This window comes from Pseudopodoces humilis, chromosome 2 (assembly GCF_049639895.1).
Source record: "Pseudopodoces humilis isolate 2021_Gansu_Grassland_sample_001 chromosome 2, ASM4963989v1, whole genome shotgun sequence".
Taxonomy (NCBI): Eukaryota; Metazoa; Chordata; class Aves; order Passeriformes; family Paridae; genus Pseudopodoces; species Pseudopodoces humilis.
The window spans coordinates 69,069,951-69,092,886 of record NC_142201.1 but is presented as its reverse complement, the minus strand read 5'-3'; the positions used below and the strand labels follow the sequence as shown (position 1 = coordinate 69,092,886).

At 40.2% G+C, this 22,936-nt stretch overlaps 1 protein-coding gene across 3 annotated transcripts; it reads right to left on the bottom strand.

The window, feature by feature from the left end:
• Positions 1-453: 453 nt before the first annotated feature.
• Positions 454-3,658, bottom strand: GPR12 (G protein-coupled receptor 12). 3 transcript variants are annotated; one of them, XM_088051486.1, is made up of 2 exons: positions 3,574-3,658; positions 454-2,980 (listed from the first exon to the last, which is right to left on the bottom strand). In XM_088051486.1, the coding sequence occupies exon 2, from the start codon at positions 2,966-2,968 to the stop codon at positions 1,964-1,966; it is 1,005 nt and encodes a 334-aa protein (XP_087907612.1). In that variant the 5' UTR covers positions 2,969-2,980; positions 3,574-3,658; the 3' UTR covers positions 454-1,963. The 3 variants fall into 3 exon arrangements, with proteins under 3 accessions (XP_087907612.1, XP_087907613.1, XP_087907614.1); XM_088051487.1 differs by having other exon boundaries at positions 3,557-3,632; XM_088051488.1 differs by having other exon boundaries at positions 454-2,983; positions 3,574-3,602.
• Positions 3,659-22,936: the final 19,278 nt, after the last annotated feature.

Here is a 22,936-nt window from a genome sequence, read left to right as displayed (position 1 = left end):
TCATTCATAAGTAGATAAAGAACACCAATACCCTACACTGAGCAGAGGTCATAGTCTAACTTGCTGAGCATCTGTAAATCACAGGGAAGCCAGGGGAGCTTCAAATTCACAGCTCTACTGGGCCATGCCATGCAATTATTATTAAACAAATCAGATTACCAAGTAAGAACCAAATATCATGAAGGTTGAACCAAATAAACAATGGAATTTAAACCCAGCATTGCAATTAAAATTAATTATTGCTCATAAAAATCTCTACAGAGCCTTGTTTACAGACAACTCACATTTGAGATTCAGCTTTCTGTATAGCATATGATTCTTAACATCACAGAAACTTTGCCACAAAAAGCTACAGTCATCCAAACGTCCACATGAAAAGGACAGATTCCATTTGGAAAAATCCAGACCAGCAGCGCAGTTGTCTCTACTATCTCTACTACACAGGTATATATTTTCATTGAACTGTAATATTGCTATTTTTACACTTGAGTTTTGGATTTTTTTTTTTTTTTAATGGAAGGTACTGAAGCAACAATACAATATGCTGACTTTGACATTCAAGGGAGCATAACCTCCTGCTAATGCCAGGGCATGAACACTCTGAGCTCCCATCAACACTAATGGCAGCGGTACTCTAAACTCCCATGTGCTGACATGAGGGTACACCGTAAGTTTCATGAAGACAAGTGCCAGGAAGATTTTCACTCTGACAATCAGGTAGTCTTCAAATCAGAGAACAATGCTCTATTTCTAGTGCATTTTAATGTGGCTTCAGTGGAAGGTCAGAAGCAGTTTGAAATTTAACCATTCATGAGAGGAAGCTCTGCTTTCTAGACCAGAACTATAATGAAGTCCTGTAATGAAGTGAACTGACGTGTACAGCGCAAAGAATGAAACTGCCAGAAAAGGACTGTTTCATCTTGCAGTTCTGGCTGCATATAATAATGAAGTAGATATGCTTTGAGAATTTATAAATGTTGGTATTTAAAATTACATAGGAGAACAGTGAAAACAAATAGTATTGACTTGGTAACAACATAGGGGAACCATTTCATGTGGTGCTAAATATGTGCTGCAAGCAATCTGTAGGTTGTTTTATGAAACATTCCTTACACTCTTCTGGAAAGATAAACTTGTCTGAGAAACCTAGTTTTCAGTCTATTACAAATGCATAGCTGAAAGAGTCCACATTGTTTCATCAATTTCAAAGATAGCCCCATCAGTTTTAAAATCAACAGCATAGTTCCAATGTCCCATGGGCAAGTGCAAACGTATGTCTGACTTTTGAAAAGGAAAGCAACGCATATCTCTTGCTTTAACATCCAGCCAGAACACATGAGAGAACAGGTAAAAAAACTGAAAAATTGTCAACCTAATTCATGCTGAGACGTAAAATAGAAAGCTGCACAACTACTTTCTCACTTAGAGCAAATTTGTTGCACTGAGATTATTACAATAAATTCCATATAAATCAGTACAATTGGCCATTATTTTGAAGACTATTCTGATGATATACAGATGGGGTAACAGGACTTGGTTGGATTTTTTATTTCTGTTTAAAAAAATAAAAGAGGAAAAAATATCCTAAGAACAGATTGTAACATGCAGTGTGACTAAACCAAATCAACAATAAACAATTTTAAAGAAGTATGCTGTTTTGATCTAATTTTAATTAGAAAACTTAATGTAAAATCATGGCAAACTTGGCAAAGTCTGGGTAACATGACAAAAAGACCCTGAGCAACGTTATAAAATCTGTTAAGAACACTGATTATTTTGATTTTGGAAATCTTCCTTAAACCACTCGATTGATTTCGGTCGCTGGGGTTTTCTGTTTACCAAAAGGTCGGTCCATCCTGTGGTTTTTATGTGAACCCATCACACACCATTTAATGAATGCATCTAAACCAAATACAGAATGTCTGGAAAGTAACATGTTAAGGAGCGTCCTCGTGGCTGCCAATCAGACATCACTGGGTGATCTTGCCCTCTGAGACAGGTTAGAAGGAATACAGCCACAACAGACGAGCCAAAGTGCTTTCTGTATCTCCTGGTTTCTAAAAGCATATATTACAGGATTGATGATGGAATTGTAGGTAGCTGGCAGGAGAGTGGCATAGGTGTATATAGAAGGATAGGTGTAATCTGCTATTAAAGAATAGAGCGTAAAAGGCATCCAGCAAGCAGCAAAAGTCCCCAAAATAATGGCCAAAGTAGATACTCCTTTTCGGGTGGTCACATAGTGGGAAGTGGCCAGGAAATGGTGTTGCAAGGCAATCTGATGGGCATGGCGCATCACAATTTTACAGATCTGAATGTAGAGCTGCAGCATGAGGGCAAACATAAGCAAGAAAGAGACCGAAAGGACAGCTGCATTATTTTTAGTGAGTGGTCTGATAACACTGCAGGTGGATTCATCTCTGAGGCAGTTCCAGCCCATTACAGGCAGCAGTCCAATACAGATAGATGCTCCCCAGAGCAATATAAGCATGACATAGGTAAAAGTAACAGTCCTCTCTGAATTGTAAGTCAGAGCATAATACAGGGAGAGGTACCGATCAACAGTGATAGCCAGCAAGCTGCCAACAGATGCTGAGAAAGAGGCAACAATCAGTCCAATCGTAACCAGTTTCGTAGCTTCTGACTGCAGAAGGTAGGCAAAAACAAAATTGATGATCAATCCAATGCCTGCTAAGAGATCTGCCAGTGCCAGGCTGCCTATCAGGAGGAACATGGGGGCGCGAAGACTGGGATTATGGAAAATGATCAGGACCACAATGGCATTTTCGCAGGAGATAAGGGTCCCTGAAGTACACAAGACAATGTCCCAGGGGTTTACCAAAAGCTCTGGCTCAGGGTCTACGGCAGGAACCAGGGAGGAGCCTGCAGCTGAGGCATTCTCTGTAGAGCTGGCTTCTACATGATCCTGAGGCAGCCAGCTCAAATTAACCTTCAGATCTTCATTCATTTTAACCCCTGTCTTCTTCAACAGAAAGACATTATTTTTAATGTTCAGCCACAGCACTGCACACATCACCCCCCCCGGAGCATGCAACGCCCTAGACAGCAACACCAGCCTGATGTGCAGGCAGGCACTTGTTACATAAATGTGACAATAGAAAATAAAAACAAAAACGGGGGAGGGGGGAGGATATTTAAAACTGCCCGAGATTATCCTCCAAGGGACCGATGCACGGAGGCTGAGTGATCCTTAGGGTAACCTGCACGGGGAGGCAGGCGCGGGCACGGGACGCAACCCACAGAGCACCTAAACCCCCTCCAAGCGCCGCAATTTGGGGTGGGGGCCGGCTGCGGGGCGGCGTAAACCCCGCTATCCTGCAGCCGCGATTCCAACGCGGGATTGATTATATTGGTCACGGAGGGAGCGGACAGGATGAGGAAGGAGGAGGGGAGGCGGAGTATCTTTCACCGACCCCCAGTGAGGAAACCCCGCCCGGGCTGGGGGAAGAGTAGGGCGATGTCCTCCGAGAACTTACAAACTCGACGCGGACACCGCGCGCGCACACACACACAAACACACATATCCCCCACGCACCCCCAGCGGCGGATCACCTGGGCTGTCCCCCGGCGGCTCGGAGGAAGGATGGATGAAGGAAGGAGGCACGGAGGGGTCGCCGCGGTCCCTTCCAGGCGCCAGCGGGGCCGGCGCCGCGCGCGGGGCGGGGGGCCGAGGGCGCAGCGCAGGTGCGCGCCCCCCGCGCGCGCGCGCGCAGGGCGTGTGCGTGTGCCGGGGTGCGAGCGAGGAGTGAGGGCGTGAGGGGGCGGGGGCGCGCCTCGTGCCCGCGCGCCTGCGCAGGTGCGCGCGTGGGAGGCCGTGAGGGGGGAAAAGGGGGCGGGCGCCCCCGCCCCGCTCCTCCGCCCCCCGAGGCACCGCCGCGCACGGCCCTGCGGCCCCGGTGGCCCGCTGAACTCCCGCTGATCTCCGGGGACCGGCCGGCTTTGCCCTTGCAGCGAGAGCCTCCTGAAATTATTTAAATGAAAATTGTCCTCGTCTTGTGGGGGTGGTCAAGTGCTGGCGGCACGGGTTTGCCCAGAGAGGTTGTGGTGTCTCTGCCTCTGGAGGTAACTCGAAAGCTGATGACATCGCCGTCCCTGGTAGTGTTCGAGGCCAGGCTGGGTGGGGTCCCGAGTGACCTGATCTAGTGGGTGGCACATTCCTGCCCATGGCAGGGCATTTGAAACTAGATGGTCTTCAAAAGTTCCTTCTGATCCAAACCATTCTACAGTTCTGTCATTCTGTAGTCCTGAATGACCTGTTCTAATTGGCAGTGCTTTGAGAAGTGGGATTGGACCAGACCATACCACAAAGGCACCCTGGAGCCTAACCTTTCTGTGATCCTCCGGTCTACAACCACATGAAAATGAGTCAAAGAATGATAGAATCAATTAGGTTGGAAATAACCTCTGAGATCATTGAGTTCAACACATGACCAAACACCACCATGTCAGCCAGACCGTGGCACTGAGTGCCACAACCAGTCTTTCCTTAAGCACCTCCAGGGATGGTGACTCCACCACCTTCCTGGGCAGCCCATTCCAATGTTAAATCACCCTTTCTCTGAAGAAATTCCTCCTGATGTCCAACCTTCCCTGGCACAGATTAAGGCTATGTTCTGTCATCCTGTCACTTGTCACCTGGGAGAAGAGGCTGACCCCCACCTGGCTACGACCTCCTTTCCAATAGGAATGACCCCTTGTAACTGACCCTACTTTGAGAAGTGGGGCTGGACCACACCATTCCAGAGACACCCTGGACCCTCAACCATTCTGTGCGTCCGTGGTCTACAACCACAATGAAAATATGGTATTAAAAATATGGTATAAAAAATTTAAAAGAGTGATGCCCAGTGTCAGGTCTAGAGCAGGTAGCTTCTCCCTGTGCAGGGAGCCTGCTGGGATATGGGGATGGGGATGCCTGCCATCTTTGGATGGTGACATTTAGGGACACATGGGCATATTTACAAAGCTGTTAGATACTGAGTAGTGCAGGCAGGCCATTGGGGCTTGGAGTGAGTTGGAACTAAACTCGGATATGGGCCACTGGGTCAGAGGAGCCACACCAAACAGCTTTAAATGCCAGATATAGATGGTTTCTGCACAGAACATAGTTTCCCAAGGTCCTCTGTACAGTCAGTGGACAGAAGTGGGTCCTCCAGGGCATGTCAAAATAGTGGGATGAGTTGGTCTACAAAGGAGCCTGGAAAATTTTAGGAAAACATGCTTTGTCCTCATTTATACCTCTACCCCTCTGGAAAATCAGGCCCTGGGGAATGATTGGAATCTGGAGGGAAGATTTCCTTCTCCCGTGTTGAGTTATGGTCTCAGCAAGTCTGCGTAGTTCCATCCTTCATTCAGATCAACCTCAGTCACTGTGCTAAGCCTTGTGAAACTTTGCTGGATGACTCAAGATGATTCATTCATATTTCTGGTGCCCCTCCCGCTTTATAATAAGGATTAAAAATGGATATCACCTTGCTGCTGATCATTGTCTTCCAGTTTTATCCAGTGATTTCTTACGTGACAGTGTGACAAATACTTTCCTGTGATCCATATCTGAATATGTTTGATGTATTTCATCATCTGTCACTCTTCCATTTAGAACAGTTGCAATAAAAATGCAAAAGCTTTTCTTCAAATGTTTTAACATTTGTTTCACAAATGGCAATGGCAAGTGTTTCAATTGAGTATTTTAATTTAGGACTTTGGAGAGCTGTGTTTATTCACTTATTTAATTTGTGAATGATTTCCCTTCCTATTATAAGACATTATAAACAAGCTAATGCTTGTCTCCTATATTGCCAGTTTGTCACTTTTTCCTGAGATGGTGGACTGTCGTCATTAGGGAAAATGGCATTGGCATGGATTTCACCCAGTGAAACAGAACACTTGCCATTTAGAGGAAAATCTCTGTTTATTAAAATCTCTGGCAATATGAAGATTATCAGATGCAAAAAATTAGTGATAGGTCATAGCTTTTAAAGAACTTTTGTACCACTACCTTGCTATTTATTTCTGTCTCTCATGAGACTGCACATAGAGATGTTTGCTGACCCTCAAGCTAGCACAGAACAGCCTAGTGCTGGAACAGGAAGCAGAGGTCGGGCTGTGCTGGCTTTGGACCCAGGATCTTAGGATCTGTGTCTGACGCTGTGAGTGCCATGGTGACGTACAAAGATACTCTGGCCCAGCTCAGGTAACACAACATGACTTTGCATAATAATGGCATATCTTGAGGAATATATATGCTTGTGAGGAGTAATATACCTGTGGAGTCTAGTGCTGTTATCTGTCTTGGTCATAGTCCGGAAGTTTCTCACTCTTCAGGAAGTCTGTAACCTGCTGTGTCCTGGAGGTTTGGGTGAGTTCAGGGACATGCCCTTCTTTCCTTCAGGTATCTGTGACTGGCCATACATGGTAATCTCCTCTGCAGGGTCATGCCCCAACCATGCCCTAAGGGGCAAATCTGCTTCCAGGACCCCATGTGCCATCGATGGGGAGCCTCTTCATACAGTTGAGGGATGGAAAATGTCATCTGCTCCATTGCCTTCCTGGTCTGAACAGGTGGAGCATCAGGCTTTGGGATGCATCCTGAGTTACCAGCCAGTAAATTATAGAGCTATCCACAGAAACAAAACAGCCCCATGCAAATAGAAAAATTACCCTGAAATAACACATTGACATATTTTCCATCTGGGTCCCTACCATCTAGCAAGCTTCCCTTCAGGAAATCCAGCAGGGTCCCATGCCTCTTTTATTCCATCCTAAGCACCCTCTCTCTATTCTTAATCTTTGTGTTTTGACTCCTAGTCTTTCATCCATATAATCAAAACCACCCTGAAGGAGTGCCTAGTCAAGTGTGAGTCCTCATTACCTGGAATTATTTTTCCTTTGTATTTTATTTTTCCCCCATATGTAGTCTTATAGTAATTTAAATAAAATTAAGGATAAAAAAGGTCGTATTCTGGTAACAACTCTTGCAGATAGCAATGGTTTGCTGTACAGAAGAAGTGTGAAAACCCTAAATATATGACAGCAACCCTTGTACATTGCAGAAAATGGCTTTTGTTAGAATTTCCTTTCAGAATATTTCATCTTCACATTGATTTAATCTTCAGTGTTACATGAATTTCATTTAGACACTCAGACCATGTAATGAGCCAAATTCTTCCCATGTACAGAACTGTGCAGTTATTACTGATCTTTCAGAATCTTTGAACCACATACTCTGGTTAAATGGGCTGGTCACTGCACAGCACATTACACCTTTGTTTTTTATTTTAACTTTCTCTTTTTTTCCTTCCCATTGGTGAATCAAGTGTTGAAGTCTTCACTTATTTTTTTCTGAATTGTTAGGCAAGCTGGAAACAATTAGGAGCATAAGTAAAGTAGGGGTTATATAGAGAATATTTTGGGTTTATTCTAAATCAGTCTTTGTCCATTTCCAAAGGAAAGAAAGAGAATGGAGCATAAAAGAATACTTGCCAATTTATATCAATTTAATAGAAAATAAATCTTGTCACATAGATATTATTACAATGGCAAGACATATTTTGCTCCTCCACAGATGCAATAGATTTTTGAAGGCGCTTGTCTTATCATATGCCATTATAACAGAAGTGCCAATTTTCATTAAAATTCTTGTGAAGGGGATTAATACCTGTTTTCTTACAACCCCTTAAAACACCAGCTTCTGACAGAGCCTGTGCCAGACTTGCAGTTATTCCATAACCCACAGAACAGGCTAAGAATGGATGTGTTATAAAGACAGGTGGACATTGTGCTAAACAAAGAAGACAGCAGAACATTCGGGGGGGTGGGGGGGGGGAGCTTAAGTCACACAGCTTGTTCAGGAAATTTATTTTTTAATATCTACAGATATAAACATAACTGTATTTCTAAGATAAAATTATTTAGTCATTCCTACATTATATAGTACTAAGTACAGGATAGCATTGTGCATGGAAAGTAGCTGGCTGTATGTGAGTTCCCTATGCAGAGCTGTGAGAGACGGCTGCTGTGATAAAAAGAGAATCATGAACAGAAACAGGGAAATACTTATTACTTCTGGACAGGGAACTGAGGAGATCACTATTTGAAAGCTTTATACAGTCCAGGCCAGTGTGTTTTAAAAAGTACTGAGAAATGAGAGCGAATGCAGGAAAGAGTCACAACAACTATTCTGAAGAGCTGAAGAAATTTCTCTGTTCAGTTAGTCTAAGAGAAGATCAAGAAATGCATGGATTACAGCATACTTTCACCATGATTTTGAGTGGGTCTTGAGTCTGTCAGAAAATGGTGTAATGTCTGGAAACTGAAGTAAGAGAAGTTTAGATTCAAAATTAAGCTCAAGATTTTAATTCCAAGATAATTATGCTCTGGATCAGCACATCCAGGGCAAGTAATGGTCCCATTTCCTCTCGACACCTTTTTGGAAGATACCTTTATCAAAAACAAATTCAATACAGCCATGTGCCAGAATAAAAACCTTACCCAAAATTAGTAGTAATTTCATTTTTTCCTTTTTGCAGGACATTATAGCAAGGAGAAGTTTCTTATAACTCACAGCTCGTTCTCTTCAGGTGGAAGAACTTGGTACTCTGATGGTATGAGATGTTTGAAAACAAACCATTTTCCCCTGGGTTCTCAGTAGTCTGGGCTCTCTGAGGAGTTGTCCTAGCCTGATGGGATCCTTGCCAATGTCTGATAAATGACTGAGTATTCATGGTCTTCAAAATTGTCTGTCTTGGGGGCATATTTCCCTGCAAATATATCTCATGTTTTTCTTGGTAGCTAATGTCTCTTTCCTGCTTTCTTTAACACAACAACACAACAGAAACCGTTTTTCTTTTAATTCTTTTCATGGGTACTTTAAATAACTTTATTTTTTTTATTAATTTTTTTTTTTTGAGGGGGATGGTGGTGATTTATCGCGGTTGGGTTATTCTGGAACTGAAGAAGATGCACTTTTACTTTTATAAGCAGATTTTTGCTAGTTTTTTGTTACATTGGCAAAAATTGTTTTCATTACAGTCTTCTTTTACTAGTTGGGCATAAAGAATGAGATGAATGAGTGAGAAGCACTGAGCTTCTTTAGAGTTCCACAATGTGCTTGGAGTTCTTCAAAAGACCGCAGAGGACATCAGAGAAGAGAAAATGAGACAAGCATATTAAAGATATTAAAATGTGTATGTTGTCCTGGGAAAAGGACAAACCCCTGTATTGACCATGCTTAAGTAGAAAGGCTGACTTGCAACTGTATTTGGTTGCTCTGTTGGCCAGTAAAGTAGTATCCCAAAGTGGAAAATTATTTGAGGCATGTTGATTTTTCTGCGTATTTTATAAGGTGATAATGGGCATTGTGGCTCTTAGAAGCATGGAGAATATTTCTGGGAGTATTCTGAAAAGTATGTCCAGTTAGAACAGATAATTCTCTGAAGGGTAAGTGACCATATTGTTGAGACATATAAATGATGATTTAAATGCTCATGCTTGCACCTTGGTGGAAATTGTGGTAATAATGCTTAAAGATATGTTATCAAGCCCATAAATGTCATTAAAAAAATTATTGAAGTCAGATGCATTACAGTGCATGACATGGGAAATGTTAGCTATGTTAGGAGGTTGGATGGAGGAGTTGTCCAGCAACATGCACTCCTCTTGCAGAAACATTAGTTTTACTGTCTGATTATTGCTTAGTATTACATGGGATGTTCAGTGAGAGGGATTTAGCTGTGAGCTTGGTTGGTGACAAAATCCAGTGAATGGAAGAGTTTGACTTCCTCTTCTGTGCCAAAGCAGAAAGTGTCAGAAATTCTTTGGGGATCCAACATGTCTTTCACAGAATTATCACATCCATGGAAGTGATGATTCACTTCAATCCATATAGTCAATTGAAAGTTTGGTTGTTTTTTTTCCTGGGAAAAATCCATCGAAAGAAAAAGCTTGCAGTTCCACTTGGAATGACAGCACCTTTCTGAATTGCTTATTTGTAAATACTAGCGTCAGAGATCTGGGGATTCCAAGTGTGTAATAACACAAGTGCAACTTAGGACAGGTCAGATAGAAGTTTAATTATCTATGATCATAGTTAATGATGTGGAAAAGTGGGGAGCTGGAAACCATCACTGTTAGTTTTTACTTAAAAAGAATATTCTTTTAGTTACCATAAACTTCTTAGCCAGACCTCTTAAATTTCATGTATTAACCACATATGACCATGTCTATAGAGCAGCAGTAGCAGAACTGCTTTTAAGTTTTCTATCAAGACATCACAACAAAGACAAGTAAAAAATTGCTCTTTTCATCCAGTCATCTTCAGAAGAAGGAAATATACGTGTGTGTGTGTGTGTGTGTGTGTGTATTCCTTAGGGAATGCATGAGTGAAAGAAAGCATTCTTCTGGAGCAGAAGCTATTCACCCCACTTTATTAAAAGGGAACACATTTAGTCATGTTATGAAGCTTCTGTAGACTGGCATGATTAGTCTCACCTCTTTACCTGACTTTTCCAGTTATTTCCTGCCTTGGTCAGTGGTTACCACTCTACTTATTTTTCATTGGTTTTTCTCTAACCCAGCCCTGTCTCTTTGCATTCAGACTCAAGCTATGTCCTTTAGATTATGATACTGCCTTTATCCACCCCCTGCATGGTGATAAAGCCTTGCCCAGTCCCTCATCACTGAAGCATGATTCTATCCAAGCTCAACAAATTGAGCCTTCTCCAGCTGATATCCATCCAAAATGCTGCTTACTGAGGTCACCTACCTAGAGCAGTGCTTTTAACAATTTAATCCTCTCTTAACAACCTTCCACACTGATGGTGGCCTCTCAACCTTCAAATATGAGAAGCTCATTTTCTCTTCCAGTGCCCTGTTCAGGAAATGTTAAATTTAGTTTTGAGATGTGTTCACTGCCTGTAATGAGCTTCTGGGACCCTTCCTCTGCTACCTATTGATCACTTTCCTTGACACTTAGCATGTGTGTCCTGTAAAACATCTTTGTCACCACCTCATTATCTCCCTTCAAGTAACTGTTTAAGCTGTTCACTGATTAATTCTAATGTGAGAATTATTAGATGAGGTCTTACAGAGGTCAGACTTGTTGATTCAAAGATACACTATGGTCCTAAACGTTGAGAATCTCAATGATTTCTGATTTTAAAGATCAAATTTTATTTGATCTTTGTGGTGTGCGTTATCTGTACCATGTATGTAGCTGGGTATACTTGTTACATTTTACATTCTGTGTATCATATTTCTAAAAGTGTTCTTATTTTGTGTAAAACAGAGGTATTTAATGAGCCTTTTCTGTATTTTTCAATTAATTTATGTGGTATCTAAAGAAATAGCCTCTTCAGAATCCTCCTGCTTCTCTGACTGCTTTTGCTATCGACCTGTCTAGGCATCTTCCCATTTGGCTAATACAGGCCAAATTAAAACAAAAACCCCATTATTACTATAACTGGTGGTGCAGGACATTAGACAGCAGACCATGATCCCAGTGACAGATAATGAAACATCAACACATGGGGTTTTTTTTGATTGCTTTCAGAATTCCCTTTCCAAGGCAAAGGTGTGGTAAAAATTAGAACATGTGTTTTCTGTTGACGCATGTTACATTCACTCTCACTCTTCTGTTAAGCAAATAGTGATAGAATAAAGTTACTACTGTACTTTTTGGACAATACAGCAATACTGAAATTTTAAAAGCTAGTTTTTTTTTCTTTTGGGATGCCCATCTCAAATACTAATAAATAATTTCTTCAAAAATTTTGTAATTTACAGACATATATCAACAAAATAATTGGACTTGGTGTTTAAACTCTGAAAACTGCAGAGGTCTCTAGAGCAATTTTTGTTTCAGGAGAAGAAAGGGGTTTTTTAATATCTATAAGACTAACTATAGCCTATCATGAATTATAAACTAGATCACAGGCTTCTAATATTTTAGTATCTGGACAGTGACCCAGAACAAGTTCTTTCTGTGGCCATAACAATGATTGATTTTCTTGGCTCATTCATACATAGAAGTATTTTCAGCTAAGATGACCAGTTTCTGTAATGAGAATGATTTTGAGTTACAAATTTTGGAATTTCACAGAGAACATATCTATTCACAGATCAATTATTTGTAACCAGTATCAGTTCTTGCTGTGGCGTTTATATGCTGGCATGCTAATTATAAGTCAGTCTTATTTTTGGTTCAGTGATCATGCTGATAATTAATATTTTTTTATACTAGCAATTGCTCTCATTTAAATTTTAAAATTGATGATTTTAAAATATGTATACTAGGGTTGAAATGAAGTCTTGAAAATTACATGCTTACTAGCATGTATTGTCTGGAAATTAGTGTATTGTCATATTTGTTATAATGCTGGTATTTCCCTAAATGTCAAATATTTTATACATCTGACATTTAGAGACTGTGAAGGAAAGAGAAATGGTAAAATATGTGACCATAGAGCTGATTGAAATTTGAATTTAATTGAAATGTGGCCTTATAAATCCAGGTCTATAGGGCTGCTACCCTGGTCATAGATGCAGGAGGTGTGTGATTAAGTATCTGAACCTGTGAAGATTTATAAGAGCCATCATTTTTCATATCAGTCGTATGAAATAAAAAATGGTACTTGAAAGACAGATTGAGGACCAGGAGGGAAAGTGTGATGAGCAGAGCTGGTGGTTCATCATGATTTCATTTACATGATTGTAAATCTGTAACTGCTCGATGTCACCTGTACACATTTGGGTTCAGTGCCTGACTGATATTTAATAATCTCACAGTCCTGGTAGGGAACCCAGGGCTGGTGTAGCGATGGTGCAAACAAGTGCAACTGTACAGCTGCTGTACACTGGGAACACTGGGCTGCCTTGGATGGAACAACAAATGCAGGCCCAGTAAATACAGCCACTGTTTCTATTGCAGTAAAATCTGGGAGGAACTCCTAAATACAACATCTATTCAGAGACCTCTGTCCCCTTGCCTTTAAGGGGGATGAATATGCAAGGAATTCCTGAGATGAAATGGTTGCAAGAATGATGCCTGATTATGATCAAGATTCTATCCTTCAGTCTGATGGTTTGCAGTGTAATTTTATCTGCTCATTCTGCTAAAAATTGCTCACTGGGGAAATTACAACCACTAAAAGCATTTGGGGATTTCAAGCCTGGTAGAATGATTTTTCTCTCATTTTTCTCTCTCTGGCAGGGAAAATACAGCACTTCTTCACAGGGTTGAGAGGAAAGGGGGGTGGGAGAAAAACCATTGGAAGTGGCTCTCCTGGGAGCCTTCTCTGGGGAAAGCACCACTTCTGAATCTAAAGTAATGTTCCAGTGCCTTTGTGTAAAATTAGTCCATACTCATAGCTTAACACTGTAGCAAACTGATTCCCAGCACTGAAGAATCCAGCCTTGCTTTTTTTATCTTTATCATTTTGTTTAGCTCTGTTTTTAACAATCTTGCCACAAAGGCTGCTATAATCCTTCTGGTTTCAGCTGTTTCCAGAAGTGCTGTATGTGCCATTAAACACTGCAGAAATGGCCTGACCAGAAGCTACAACAATACTCATTTATGGATGCAGTGACTGGTACATTTCTTCTTTCCATCTTTCTTCTTAAAGCTCTGTGGCACAAGGATGGTTTGTAGTGCACAAAACAGGACAGAAGGTAGCTAGGTAGACAGATGAAGGAGTACAATGCTGACCAATTGTAACATGAGAAGTTTCTGAAATCCTGTGTGGTGGCTATTGTATGGAAAAAGTAAATATACCTGTGCTTACATCCTTGCAACTGTAAACATCCTGTGGCAGAAACTCTCAAAGCCATGAGCTGTAACCATTCTAGCTTAAATAATTCTTCTTTTTCTTAGATGTTTTTGATTAATTCTATGGCTATTTGTTGTCAGCTTCAGATTAGCCTGTTGTCACATTATTACTTGTGTGCCAAGCAGGACAAGCTGCAAGTACAAAAGCTGTGAAACTCTGAGCTGCAGACGTGTTAGATCCTGAGCGGTGAATCCAGTGACAGGACCTTGAAGTGGTTATTGCCCTTAATTGCCATAACATTCTTAAAATTCTGATAGGCAAGTTGCTGTGAATTACACCTTTTGGGGGTTAGAATATTTGTAATATTTTGTCTAAAGTCTTTTAGTATCAGAGCATCTCTTGGGGAAATTTGGTATGAAATAGGTTAGGCAGAACTAACTTCTATTGATGCAGGCCAAGTCAGTTCTCAGTGGCATACTGATGCAACATTGATCTAAAACAGGTTTCCAAAATGTTGGGCTGTGGTTATATCTGTTTGCTGAGTACACACAGGACAGGGAGATCTGGATCCACCATCTGGCAAACACGAGGCATATATGCTGGTCTGAAAGTGCCCCAATTATGACTGTAATTAGCTGCTTGAAATGGGTGCTTGGAAACATGACAAGTGTAGTAAGTGAGACAAGAAGATATAGCAAGTGCATTATTAAGCAAAGCAGTGAGTTAGAGAGCACATGGTCATCCCTGACAGTAGCTGGTTGATTATGAATAAGAAAATGTGTGGTATGATGTAAAGAAAAAAATAAATATGTATTACAATAGAAGCTGGAATGCACAGTTGTTGGTCTCAGACTGCTGGAGGGTTTGCCTCTCTGTCTGCATTTTGATTCCTAATTTGCTATGCTTTTGTGTATCCTTCTATAAGTGATTCATCTTATAGTGTTAATTTTAGTCTTTATTTCAGAATTCAGATCTGTGGCAAGTGAAAGAGGAAAATTCTGGACTACTCAGTAGCTAGGCAAGAGTAGGTAAGAGCCCTATTTATAAGAAAAAGAAATCTAGCCATCAGTAACTGACCTAGTATATTTTCATTTATGCCTGGAATGCATTTCCTTGATTTTTATTTTCCTTTTGGTTTTATTTGGTTTGGTTTTCTTTTGGGTTTTTTTGTTTTGGTTTTGTTTTGGTTGTTGTTTTTGTTTTTTGGGTTTTTTTTCTTTGCTTTGCTAAGTGCATCCTTCTGAATATTAAAAAAAAAAGAAAAAAAAAGAGGAACATTATAAAAATCACCAGTACTCTTGTGTTGTTGTTTAACCCCAGCTGGCAACTAAGCATCACACAGCTGGTCCCTCACTCCCCACCCTTGCCAGAATGATGGTGGGGAAAATAATTGGAAGTATAGAAGTGAGAAAATTAGTGGACTGAGATAAGAATGGTTTAATAATTTAAAGAAAAGAAAATAATAATACTAATATTTATAACTTCTAAGGAAAAATAAGGTAATAAAAAAAAGACATTATTTAAACCCTAGAAAGACAAGTGATGCAAATATAAAACAATGACCGGTGCCCAGCCAGTCCCTGAGCAGTGGCCTCCAGCCAACTTTCACCCTACTTTGTATGCTGAGCATGGCACCACACAGTCTGGGATATCCCTTTGGTCAGCTGGGGTCAGCTGTCCTGGCTGTGTCCCTGCCCAACTCCACTTGCTGGTGGGGTGGAGTGAGAGGCAGAAAAGGCCTTGATACTCTGTAAGCCCTGCTCAGCAGTAACCAAAACATCTCCATGTTATTACTGTTTCCAGCACAAATCCAAAACACAGCCCCGCACCAGCTACTGGTAAGAAAATTACCTCTATCCCAGCCCAAACCAGCACATCTTGATACAAATGGTTAAAACACACCTGCATCCGTTTTCAAGATACAAATGTCATCCACTAAAGTGAAACCTCTGAGGACACACCCACTGGTTTGTACTATTTATGAGATATGTATTATTTATTTGACCTAAATACTCGTGTATGCCTTTCCATCACGTAAAAAAAGCGCAAGAGATTGTACAGGCAGTGTATTGACAAGCTGCCTGGAACCACTTGTCTAAACCATAGGAACACTCTGCTATGCCTTTTTTTTTTTTATTTTATTCTGTAGCTGCAGTGGTGTAGTTGTGTATCAGTTCTACAGACTGACTTCTTTGGTCTTTTATTTCAGTGCTTTGACATTTCCTTGCCTGTGCACTATGTAAACTCTGGTTACCAGAGTAAGCTAAGTTTGGAATACATTTATTTTAAAGCACTTTGGTTCCTCTTTAAAATTGTGGACGCGGGAGCGGGCTCATTAGAAGTGAGTCAATCTGAATTGATTTCAGAATAAATACAAATGTTGAAAACCAACCAGGTTTGGTTAAGAAAAAGAAGGAATACCCGTCATATGTTTCTCAGCTGTACCACAGTATACAAAAACAAGTCCAGCAGAAACCAAAATGTTGCCTGAAATTCATAATTTATTACCTTGGTTACTGTCAAATCATTGTAAAAGTGAACTAAATCACTCACTATGTAAAGCCCAAAACACCTTGGCTGTGACTCAGTTTCCAAAATGTGGAATACATTTAATACTAGTCTGAATAAACCTATGGTTTGGCCACCTTTTTTCTGTCTGTTATAAACACCTGTTTTCATCTAGCTCTACAAGATGGACCACAGTTCTGCACTTAGCTTTACACTCCGAACAGCTCTACTGAAATCAATGATAGCAGTTGACTTTGAACACAACCCACAGTATCACACTTCATTTCCTCTGGAAAAGAAATCCTGGGGAAAAACTACAGTGTAACTAGCCAAACTGATGGGAATTTTATAAGATGACTGTAAAACACTTAAAACTCAACTATGCTCTTGTGACTTCATTCTGTCCTTTCTCTTTGAATGCTAGCTCATTTCTCCTGCCCTTGTGTTACTTGAAAGCTGACCTATTTCATGCCAAAAGAAAGCTCCAGGAAAGATTTGTGACAGGAGAATATTTCAAGGAAATAGGAAAAGAGTAAAGGAAAGCAAATAAAATTATGTTTGACAAATGAAAAAGATGGTTCCTTAAATCCACATTATTAGTTGATTAGTTGGTACATTTTAATCCAGAAATCCAGGCTGGTTTTTGACTTTACTGCCTAATTTTCTGTTCTAGTGCATTCAAAAGAAAAAACAACTAGGATCTATCTATGTGTTTGATGACTTACTGCGTGCAATTTTGAGTTGTTTGTAGTATTCAACCATGTCACTAGATTTACCATTCTCATATGTAATTATTTTTTCATACATCATTGTACCTATCAAGCATTTTCAAACAAGCTACTTTGGTCTGCATCTGTAATAGCTGTATTATAGAATTATTGATAGATTAAACTAATCTTGTAATTTCCTTATTGCATCAAATCCATCAAGATTTTTAGCAAATGCTTATTTTAGTGTCTTGCCCACTATTTAATGTTACTCAGTAGTTAAGATATGGGCTTGACTTTTAAGAAATATGAGGTCAAAATCATGTTTTGCTGCATACTTTCTTTGTTAACTTTTCCTGTGTACAGGAACAAAATAAGCATCTTGTATCCTCTAGCCCTCCAGTTTCTCTGTGTATCTTGTTTAGGGTTAGATAATGTCTGAGTGTAATTTCAGACAGCTTAGTTTAGGAAGGACCAGTCACTCTGAAAGTGATTGCTTCTCCTTTGCTTCATGATGAGAGGAACCCAGGTTAATAACTCAGATTAAGAAACTAAAAGTTCTATGAACTTTTAGTGAACCTCAGTCTTCCAGTGTTTCAGCTCCTCCTCTCTGAAGCAGACATGGCAGCTTTACCATTCCTCAGGAAGCTGCCACAAGGATGCTAATAATTCTGAGGTATTTATGAATCATAATAGAAACTTATATGAATATAAATATTTATCTCATGCAAAAAGGAGAGCTTCTGACTCCATCCAATTGAGACTTCCTTGTAGTTTTGCATTTACCAAATATATTTTTGCTACCATTTGGTATTAGAGAGATTTTGCATATAACATGTGGGAAATCTGAATTTTTACATATTTTTACAGGTTTATTTAAAAGCAAAAATGTAATGGTATATATATTACCAAGACTTCTAAAGAACAGACAGACCCTTAAACTGCCTTATTGCACCTTAAAAAATAAGCAGCAATCCATCTTAGAGCCATCCCTGGGAAAGAAAAGTTCCACTGTGAAGGGCCACAGCAAAGAGGGAATTTGAGACTTTCTAAATATGGGGTGGAAGTTTTTCCTTTGACTATGGAATCTGAAGGGCGTCTGTATTCTGGAGTGCCATTTCCAGCAGTGAATGCAATGAAACATGGGCAGCTTGAATGAATCATGATGATCTCATGTCACCTCACAAAAAAAGATAGGAAGCATAATCAAAAAGTGTGTTAAGCTGGAGAGAGGCGCTTCAGAAAACTTTCCTAAGTTTACCTGATTTATTTTATTTTTTTTTTAGGTAATGGGCTGCATGGAAGATGACTCAATGAAACGTCCCAGCATGAGTCATTATAGCCTAAGAAAGAAAATAACACATGAAGTGGCAAATCAGATGGTTTGATGGGCTGTGTTGCTGCTCCATGTAACTTTGTGGATGTAGGATCTCTGGTAAAGCTGGGCTGTCTGAAGCTGGTTCCTCCTCCAAGTTGATAGTATAGGCAGTGTGTAGGGGGTGAATACTGGTGTGGTGTGTTTTGCGGGTGAGCGCACTCCTGTGTTTGCTACAGCATTTCTGGTGCCATGTCACTTAGTGTTATGTCACTCATCGCTTTTTTTTTTTATCTTATTGCAGCTCAACAGCTGGTAAGTTCAGAATTAATGTGCAGCAGTAGCTCCCCATGGAGCAGATATTTAAGGCCAGTATTTCAATATCAAAATCCCATAGGCACAAATTAAAACCACTCTCCTTGCAAGATTTACAGCTCTCTTTCTGATTAGCAAGAGCCAGACATTGTTTCCTGAAATGTCAGTTTTGCTGCAGCTCAGTAATGGATGTGACACTAATTAAAGAAAGCAGAGGAGACAAAAGCATTGCTGTTGTAACTCTGGCAAAACTGCAGGCAGATAAGTATTTGACTCTAGTGTTGTGTTTTGGATACCTGCACAGAGTAATACTTGCATCTGTGCCAGTAGTTTGTAGAGCACGTTACTTCTCTTTTGCATGCTTTCATCTGTATCAGGCACCTTTTTGCAATGCAGAGGCATTTAGCCTCTTTCTCCATGGAGCAGGTTGTGTGGTTCAGGGAGAAAGCACATTTTATTTCACGTGCCTTTTCCTATGGAGAAATCTGCTCTTCTGTCTTTACAATGGGAATGAAAGAAGTCTGAAAAGTTTAAGTGAGAGCCATGCGAAAAGTAATGGAAATCTCTGATACAAATGGGATGGAATATATGAGAAAGTATCAAAAGTCTGTATGTCCTCACTAATTAAGAGGAAATGGTCTGTACTTCATGAAGGGAGCGTTCTATTTTTGCATAACTGGCTACAGATTTTTGAGACAACCAAGACCTTGAGAGAAGGCCCTGACCCTTTCAGCTCTTGGTCTGTAGCACTGACCCGACAGCTGGAGCTGTCAAGATGTAAACTGAGCTTCAAAAAGTGCCAGTAGCTCTGTATGAAAATTGTAAACATGGATCACAAAATAGCTGTAAGGGAGAATTCAGCCAGTCCTTGGAGTCTGGAGGCCCTTTGTTTTATTCCCTCTGTTTATATAATTTTGAACAGGTCCCTGATGAAGTGCTGCTTTAGACATCAAAGCCAGAAATCAATAAGTGTATTTTAACTTTACGGTTGTTGGGATTCAGTGCCTTGGATGAGTATGTACAGAGTGCATGGATGCGGAGATTTAATGTAGCAGTTTGTTATTTTCCTAATTATGCATCTTTTGTAGGATACATTCTTGAGCTGGTAAGGGAGTAGCTAACTAGGATTTACTTGGCTGTGAAAACAGCCAATGCTGAATGAAATGCCTGGATGGACACAAGTTCTAGAAAGCTGCTGTTTTCCTTGTTAGCCTTTTTCAACCCCTTTTCAAGCAGTCAGATTGCTTTAGAATTAAGGTCATTAAGAGAAATGGTTAGTTCCTCAAATCAAAGATGTCCAGACATAGGGAAGGAGAAATTCCTCCCTGCAAATGTAGCATGGAAGTATAAAAGAAATAAAATATGCATAGCTTAAGCTCTTTTAGGTGAAAGGGGAGAGTTACAAATTCTCCACTTCCTTCCTTGGCACCTTGGCTGTGTGATGCACACACATTCTCCATCTCTCTTGACTGAGAGAGATGGAGAAAGCCAGGTTACTTTATGCAGACATATTTTAATGTATACCTGTGCAAACGTACAACATGTGTGGCATGCAAGGGACGGTCTTCTGCCTTCTAGAAAAGGAACCAAACCCTCCAATATTTCTAAACAATTCTTTGCACATTGAAGTGGTCACTGTCCCAGTCCAGCCCGGTGCAGCTGCACAGGGTCCTGCTTTCAGCAAGCAGCTGACCTGGGTTCAATACTAGGTTCTCTGTAAATAAATTGCAGAGTTAAATATTTAGTTCACTTCAGCATTACTGCAGTGTTTTTCAGATGTCTTCTGGCTGGTGTCATTACTGGTTGTCACAGCATGCTTATTACAGTATTGCAGGGAGCTGTTTCCACTACAGAGCAAAAGCAAGCCTATCTGCTGCTCCCTACCAAGAAGTCAGTGCTTTACTGCTCAGTGCAGAAAAGACAGACTGCTGTTCAAATAAAACTGTCCAGCACTGTCTGTAATGGTAGAATGGTTAATTGTGCCATGAATAAAAATTGTGAATACACAAAATGCTGGAATAGTGGCCTTTGTTTCCTTTAGTTAAATGTGTTCAGCTGGTTCAGGTGAAAATTGTACTGAGCCAGGGTCCTATTATTATCCTACTACTGCTAACTTAATTAATAGCTCAGCGCTGGCAGGTATAATTTTGTGCTGCTTACTATACAACAGTGCAGCACAGGGCTTACCAGTGAAGACAGTGGAAGGTATAACGGATGGATGGGGGAAAAAACACCCCAAACCAGATGAGCTGGAGCACAGGTGGTATGTGAGAGAAGGGAGGAGATGACAGTGCAGCAGGTTTTTATAAACCTGATCATTAATTTGGCTCATGTGTCTCTTTACTAGGTATGCTCAGCTAGAATACATAATAGAGCTCAGTCTGGAGTCATTTAAGGCCACAGGGGCTTGGTGAGGGAGGACCAGTTCACATATGAAAGGCAGAATCTGAGAAAGTTCTGACAGGAGGGAGAATTAAGCTTTTGGGCAGATTTTATCCTGCAAATTCTTTAAATGTGCTAGGGTAGCAGTGAAAGTAATCTCTGGTTTAGCTGCTCAGAGAAGCTGCCCTCACTTGCAAGTTGGTGAGTTGGGCTCTTGGATCTTTTTTTATTGTTTTATTGGTTTTTTATTGTTACTTGATGACCCAGCTGGCAGCTTTTCTCTTTTAATGTTTAATTAATTGCATATATATTTCCTATGCAGATTCATTACACAGCTTGACTCTGAGTTGCTTTTTTTCAGTCCTCTCTTCCGCACAGTTAGCGTTTATGTGGCTTTTCCTCATAGTGATGTGTTCTGGAGCAAAGTACATCTCTCTTCTCTTAACTAAATAGCAGCCCACAAGACAGAGTGGTACATAGCAAAAGTAAAAACAGAAAAGTGATGAGAAAGGTGATGAAAAAATGTAAGATTCTTTCCCTATATCAGAAGAATTGTTCCACTTTTGTTTAACCAAGTGAAATTTCCTGAGGGGTAAGAAACAAACGGTTCCTACCATAAATGAACTGTGAATTATTTTTGCAAATAGGATTTTTAACTATACCATATCTGATCCTCCTGCTGGTGGGAGCAGAATGTAACAGCCTGTAAACCAGAAACCAACTAGTTCAGTTGAGTGTTTATTGTCTGTTTTTTCGGATTACATTTGTAGTTTGTTTAGCCATTCTCTAATAGTAAAAGAAAAAGGTGAGAATTTTGTTGATTCATATTTTCAAATCTACAGATTTCAAGGATGCAGCTCTTGACATATTGCAGAATAACATAAAGACATGTTAATGACGAGACTGCTGTTCTACTCACAGGCAGCAGTAAAAAATGCAGGGCAAATTCTGCAGTCTCAGATATTTGAAACCATGACCTGCACATCTAAAGTTTGTGAGAACAGCCTTCATAATATAAGGTGCTTTCTTGTTTATTTAGTAATAATTTGTGGTTGTCCTATTTTCCTTCTGTTTTTCAGCCATTAGGATTCCCACGAACATTTAGCCCATATTTGTAACTAATGTGTTTTGTTTTCCACATACAGCAGTGAAGCTAGAAGTGCTGAAATTGTATCTCCATTGAAGTCTGTAAAAGTGTCTAGCTACTTAAATGTTTTACTATCATTTTTTCCATGGTAGACACGTGACCAAGAATTCTGAGCACAAATGCCATTCTTTTGAAGGTAATGAACTGAGGCAGAGATTGAGACCATCCTGCTCTTCCTTTTTCTTATTAGCTAGAGTTATCTCTGTAAGCTGTGTGGTGCAGAGAATTGTCTTCATCTATACTGCACTGTGTATAATACAATGCTACTGGGATATAAATAGTAAACAATGCTGATTAACAAATTCAGATAACTAAGTAGCTGCCTCTACCTTTGTTGCTTTGAGAATTTGAGATCTTGTCTTTAGTAGGAAAATAAGGCAGACATACAAATTGAAGCCTTTTTTTTTTTTTTTTAAGTGAAGCTTTGTGCCTTATGTTTGAAAGATATTGTGGTTATTAAGACCCCAAGAGAAATTAAATTGTGCATGGCTTAATTTGAAAAGTTGCTTCTTTATGCATCCAGAGTGCTAGTGCCAATTCCAGAAATTTTGTTGGTGTTTGGGGAGAGAAGGCAAACAAGCAGAATTATCCAACTTATATTCTAAGAAACTCAGGAGATAAAATGAAAAAAAAAAAAGGAACAACACTAATCTTAGGTATACAGAGGATTCATGAGCTTCTACAGAAGCCACCTATTTAAAGTCATCATATTTTATAAATAATCCAGTGAATTCTGGAGTGTGTGTGTTTCCTTGTCTATTGTTCCCATGAGACTTCG

Excerpts from the sequence above, each read along its gene's own strand:
- GPR12 (XM_088051486.1), bottom strand. The coding sequence starts at position 2,968 with ATGAATGAAGATCTGAAGGTTAATTTGAGCTGGCTGCCTCAGGATCAT.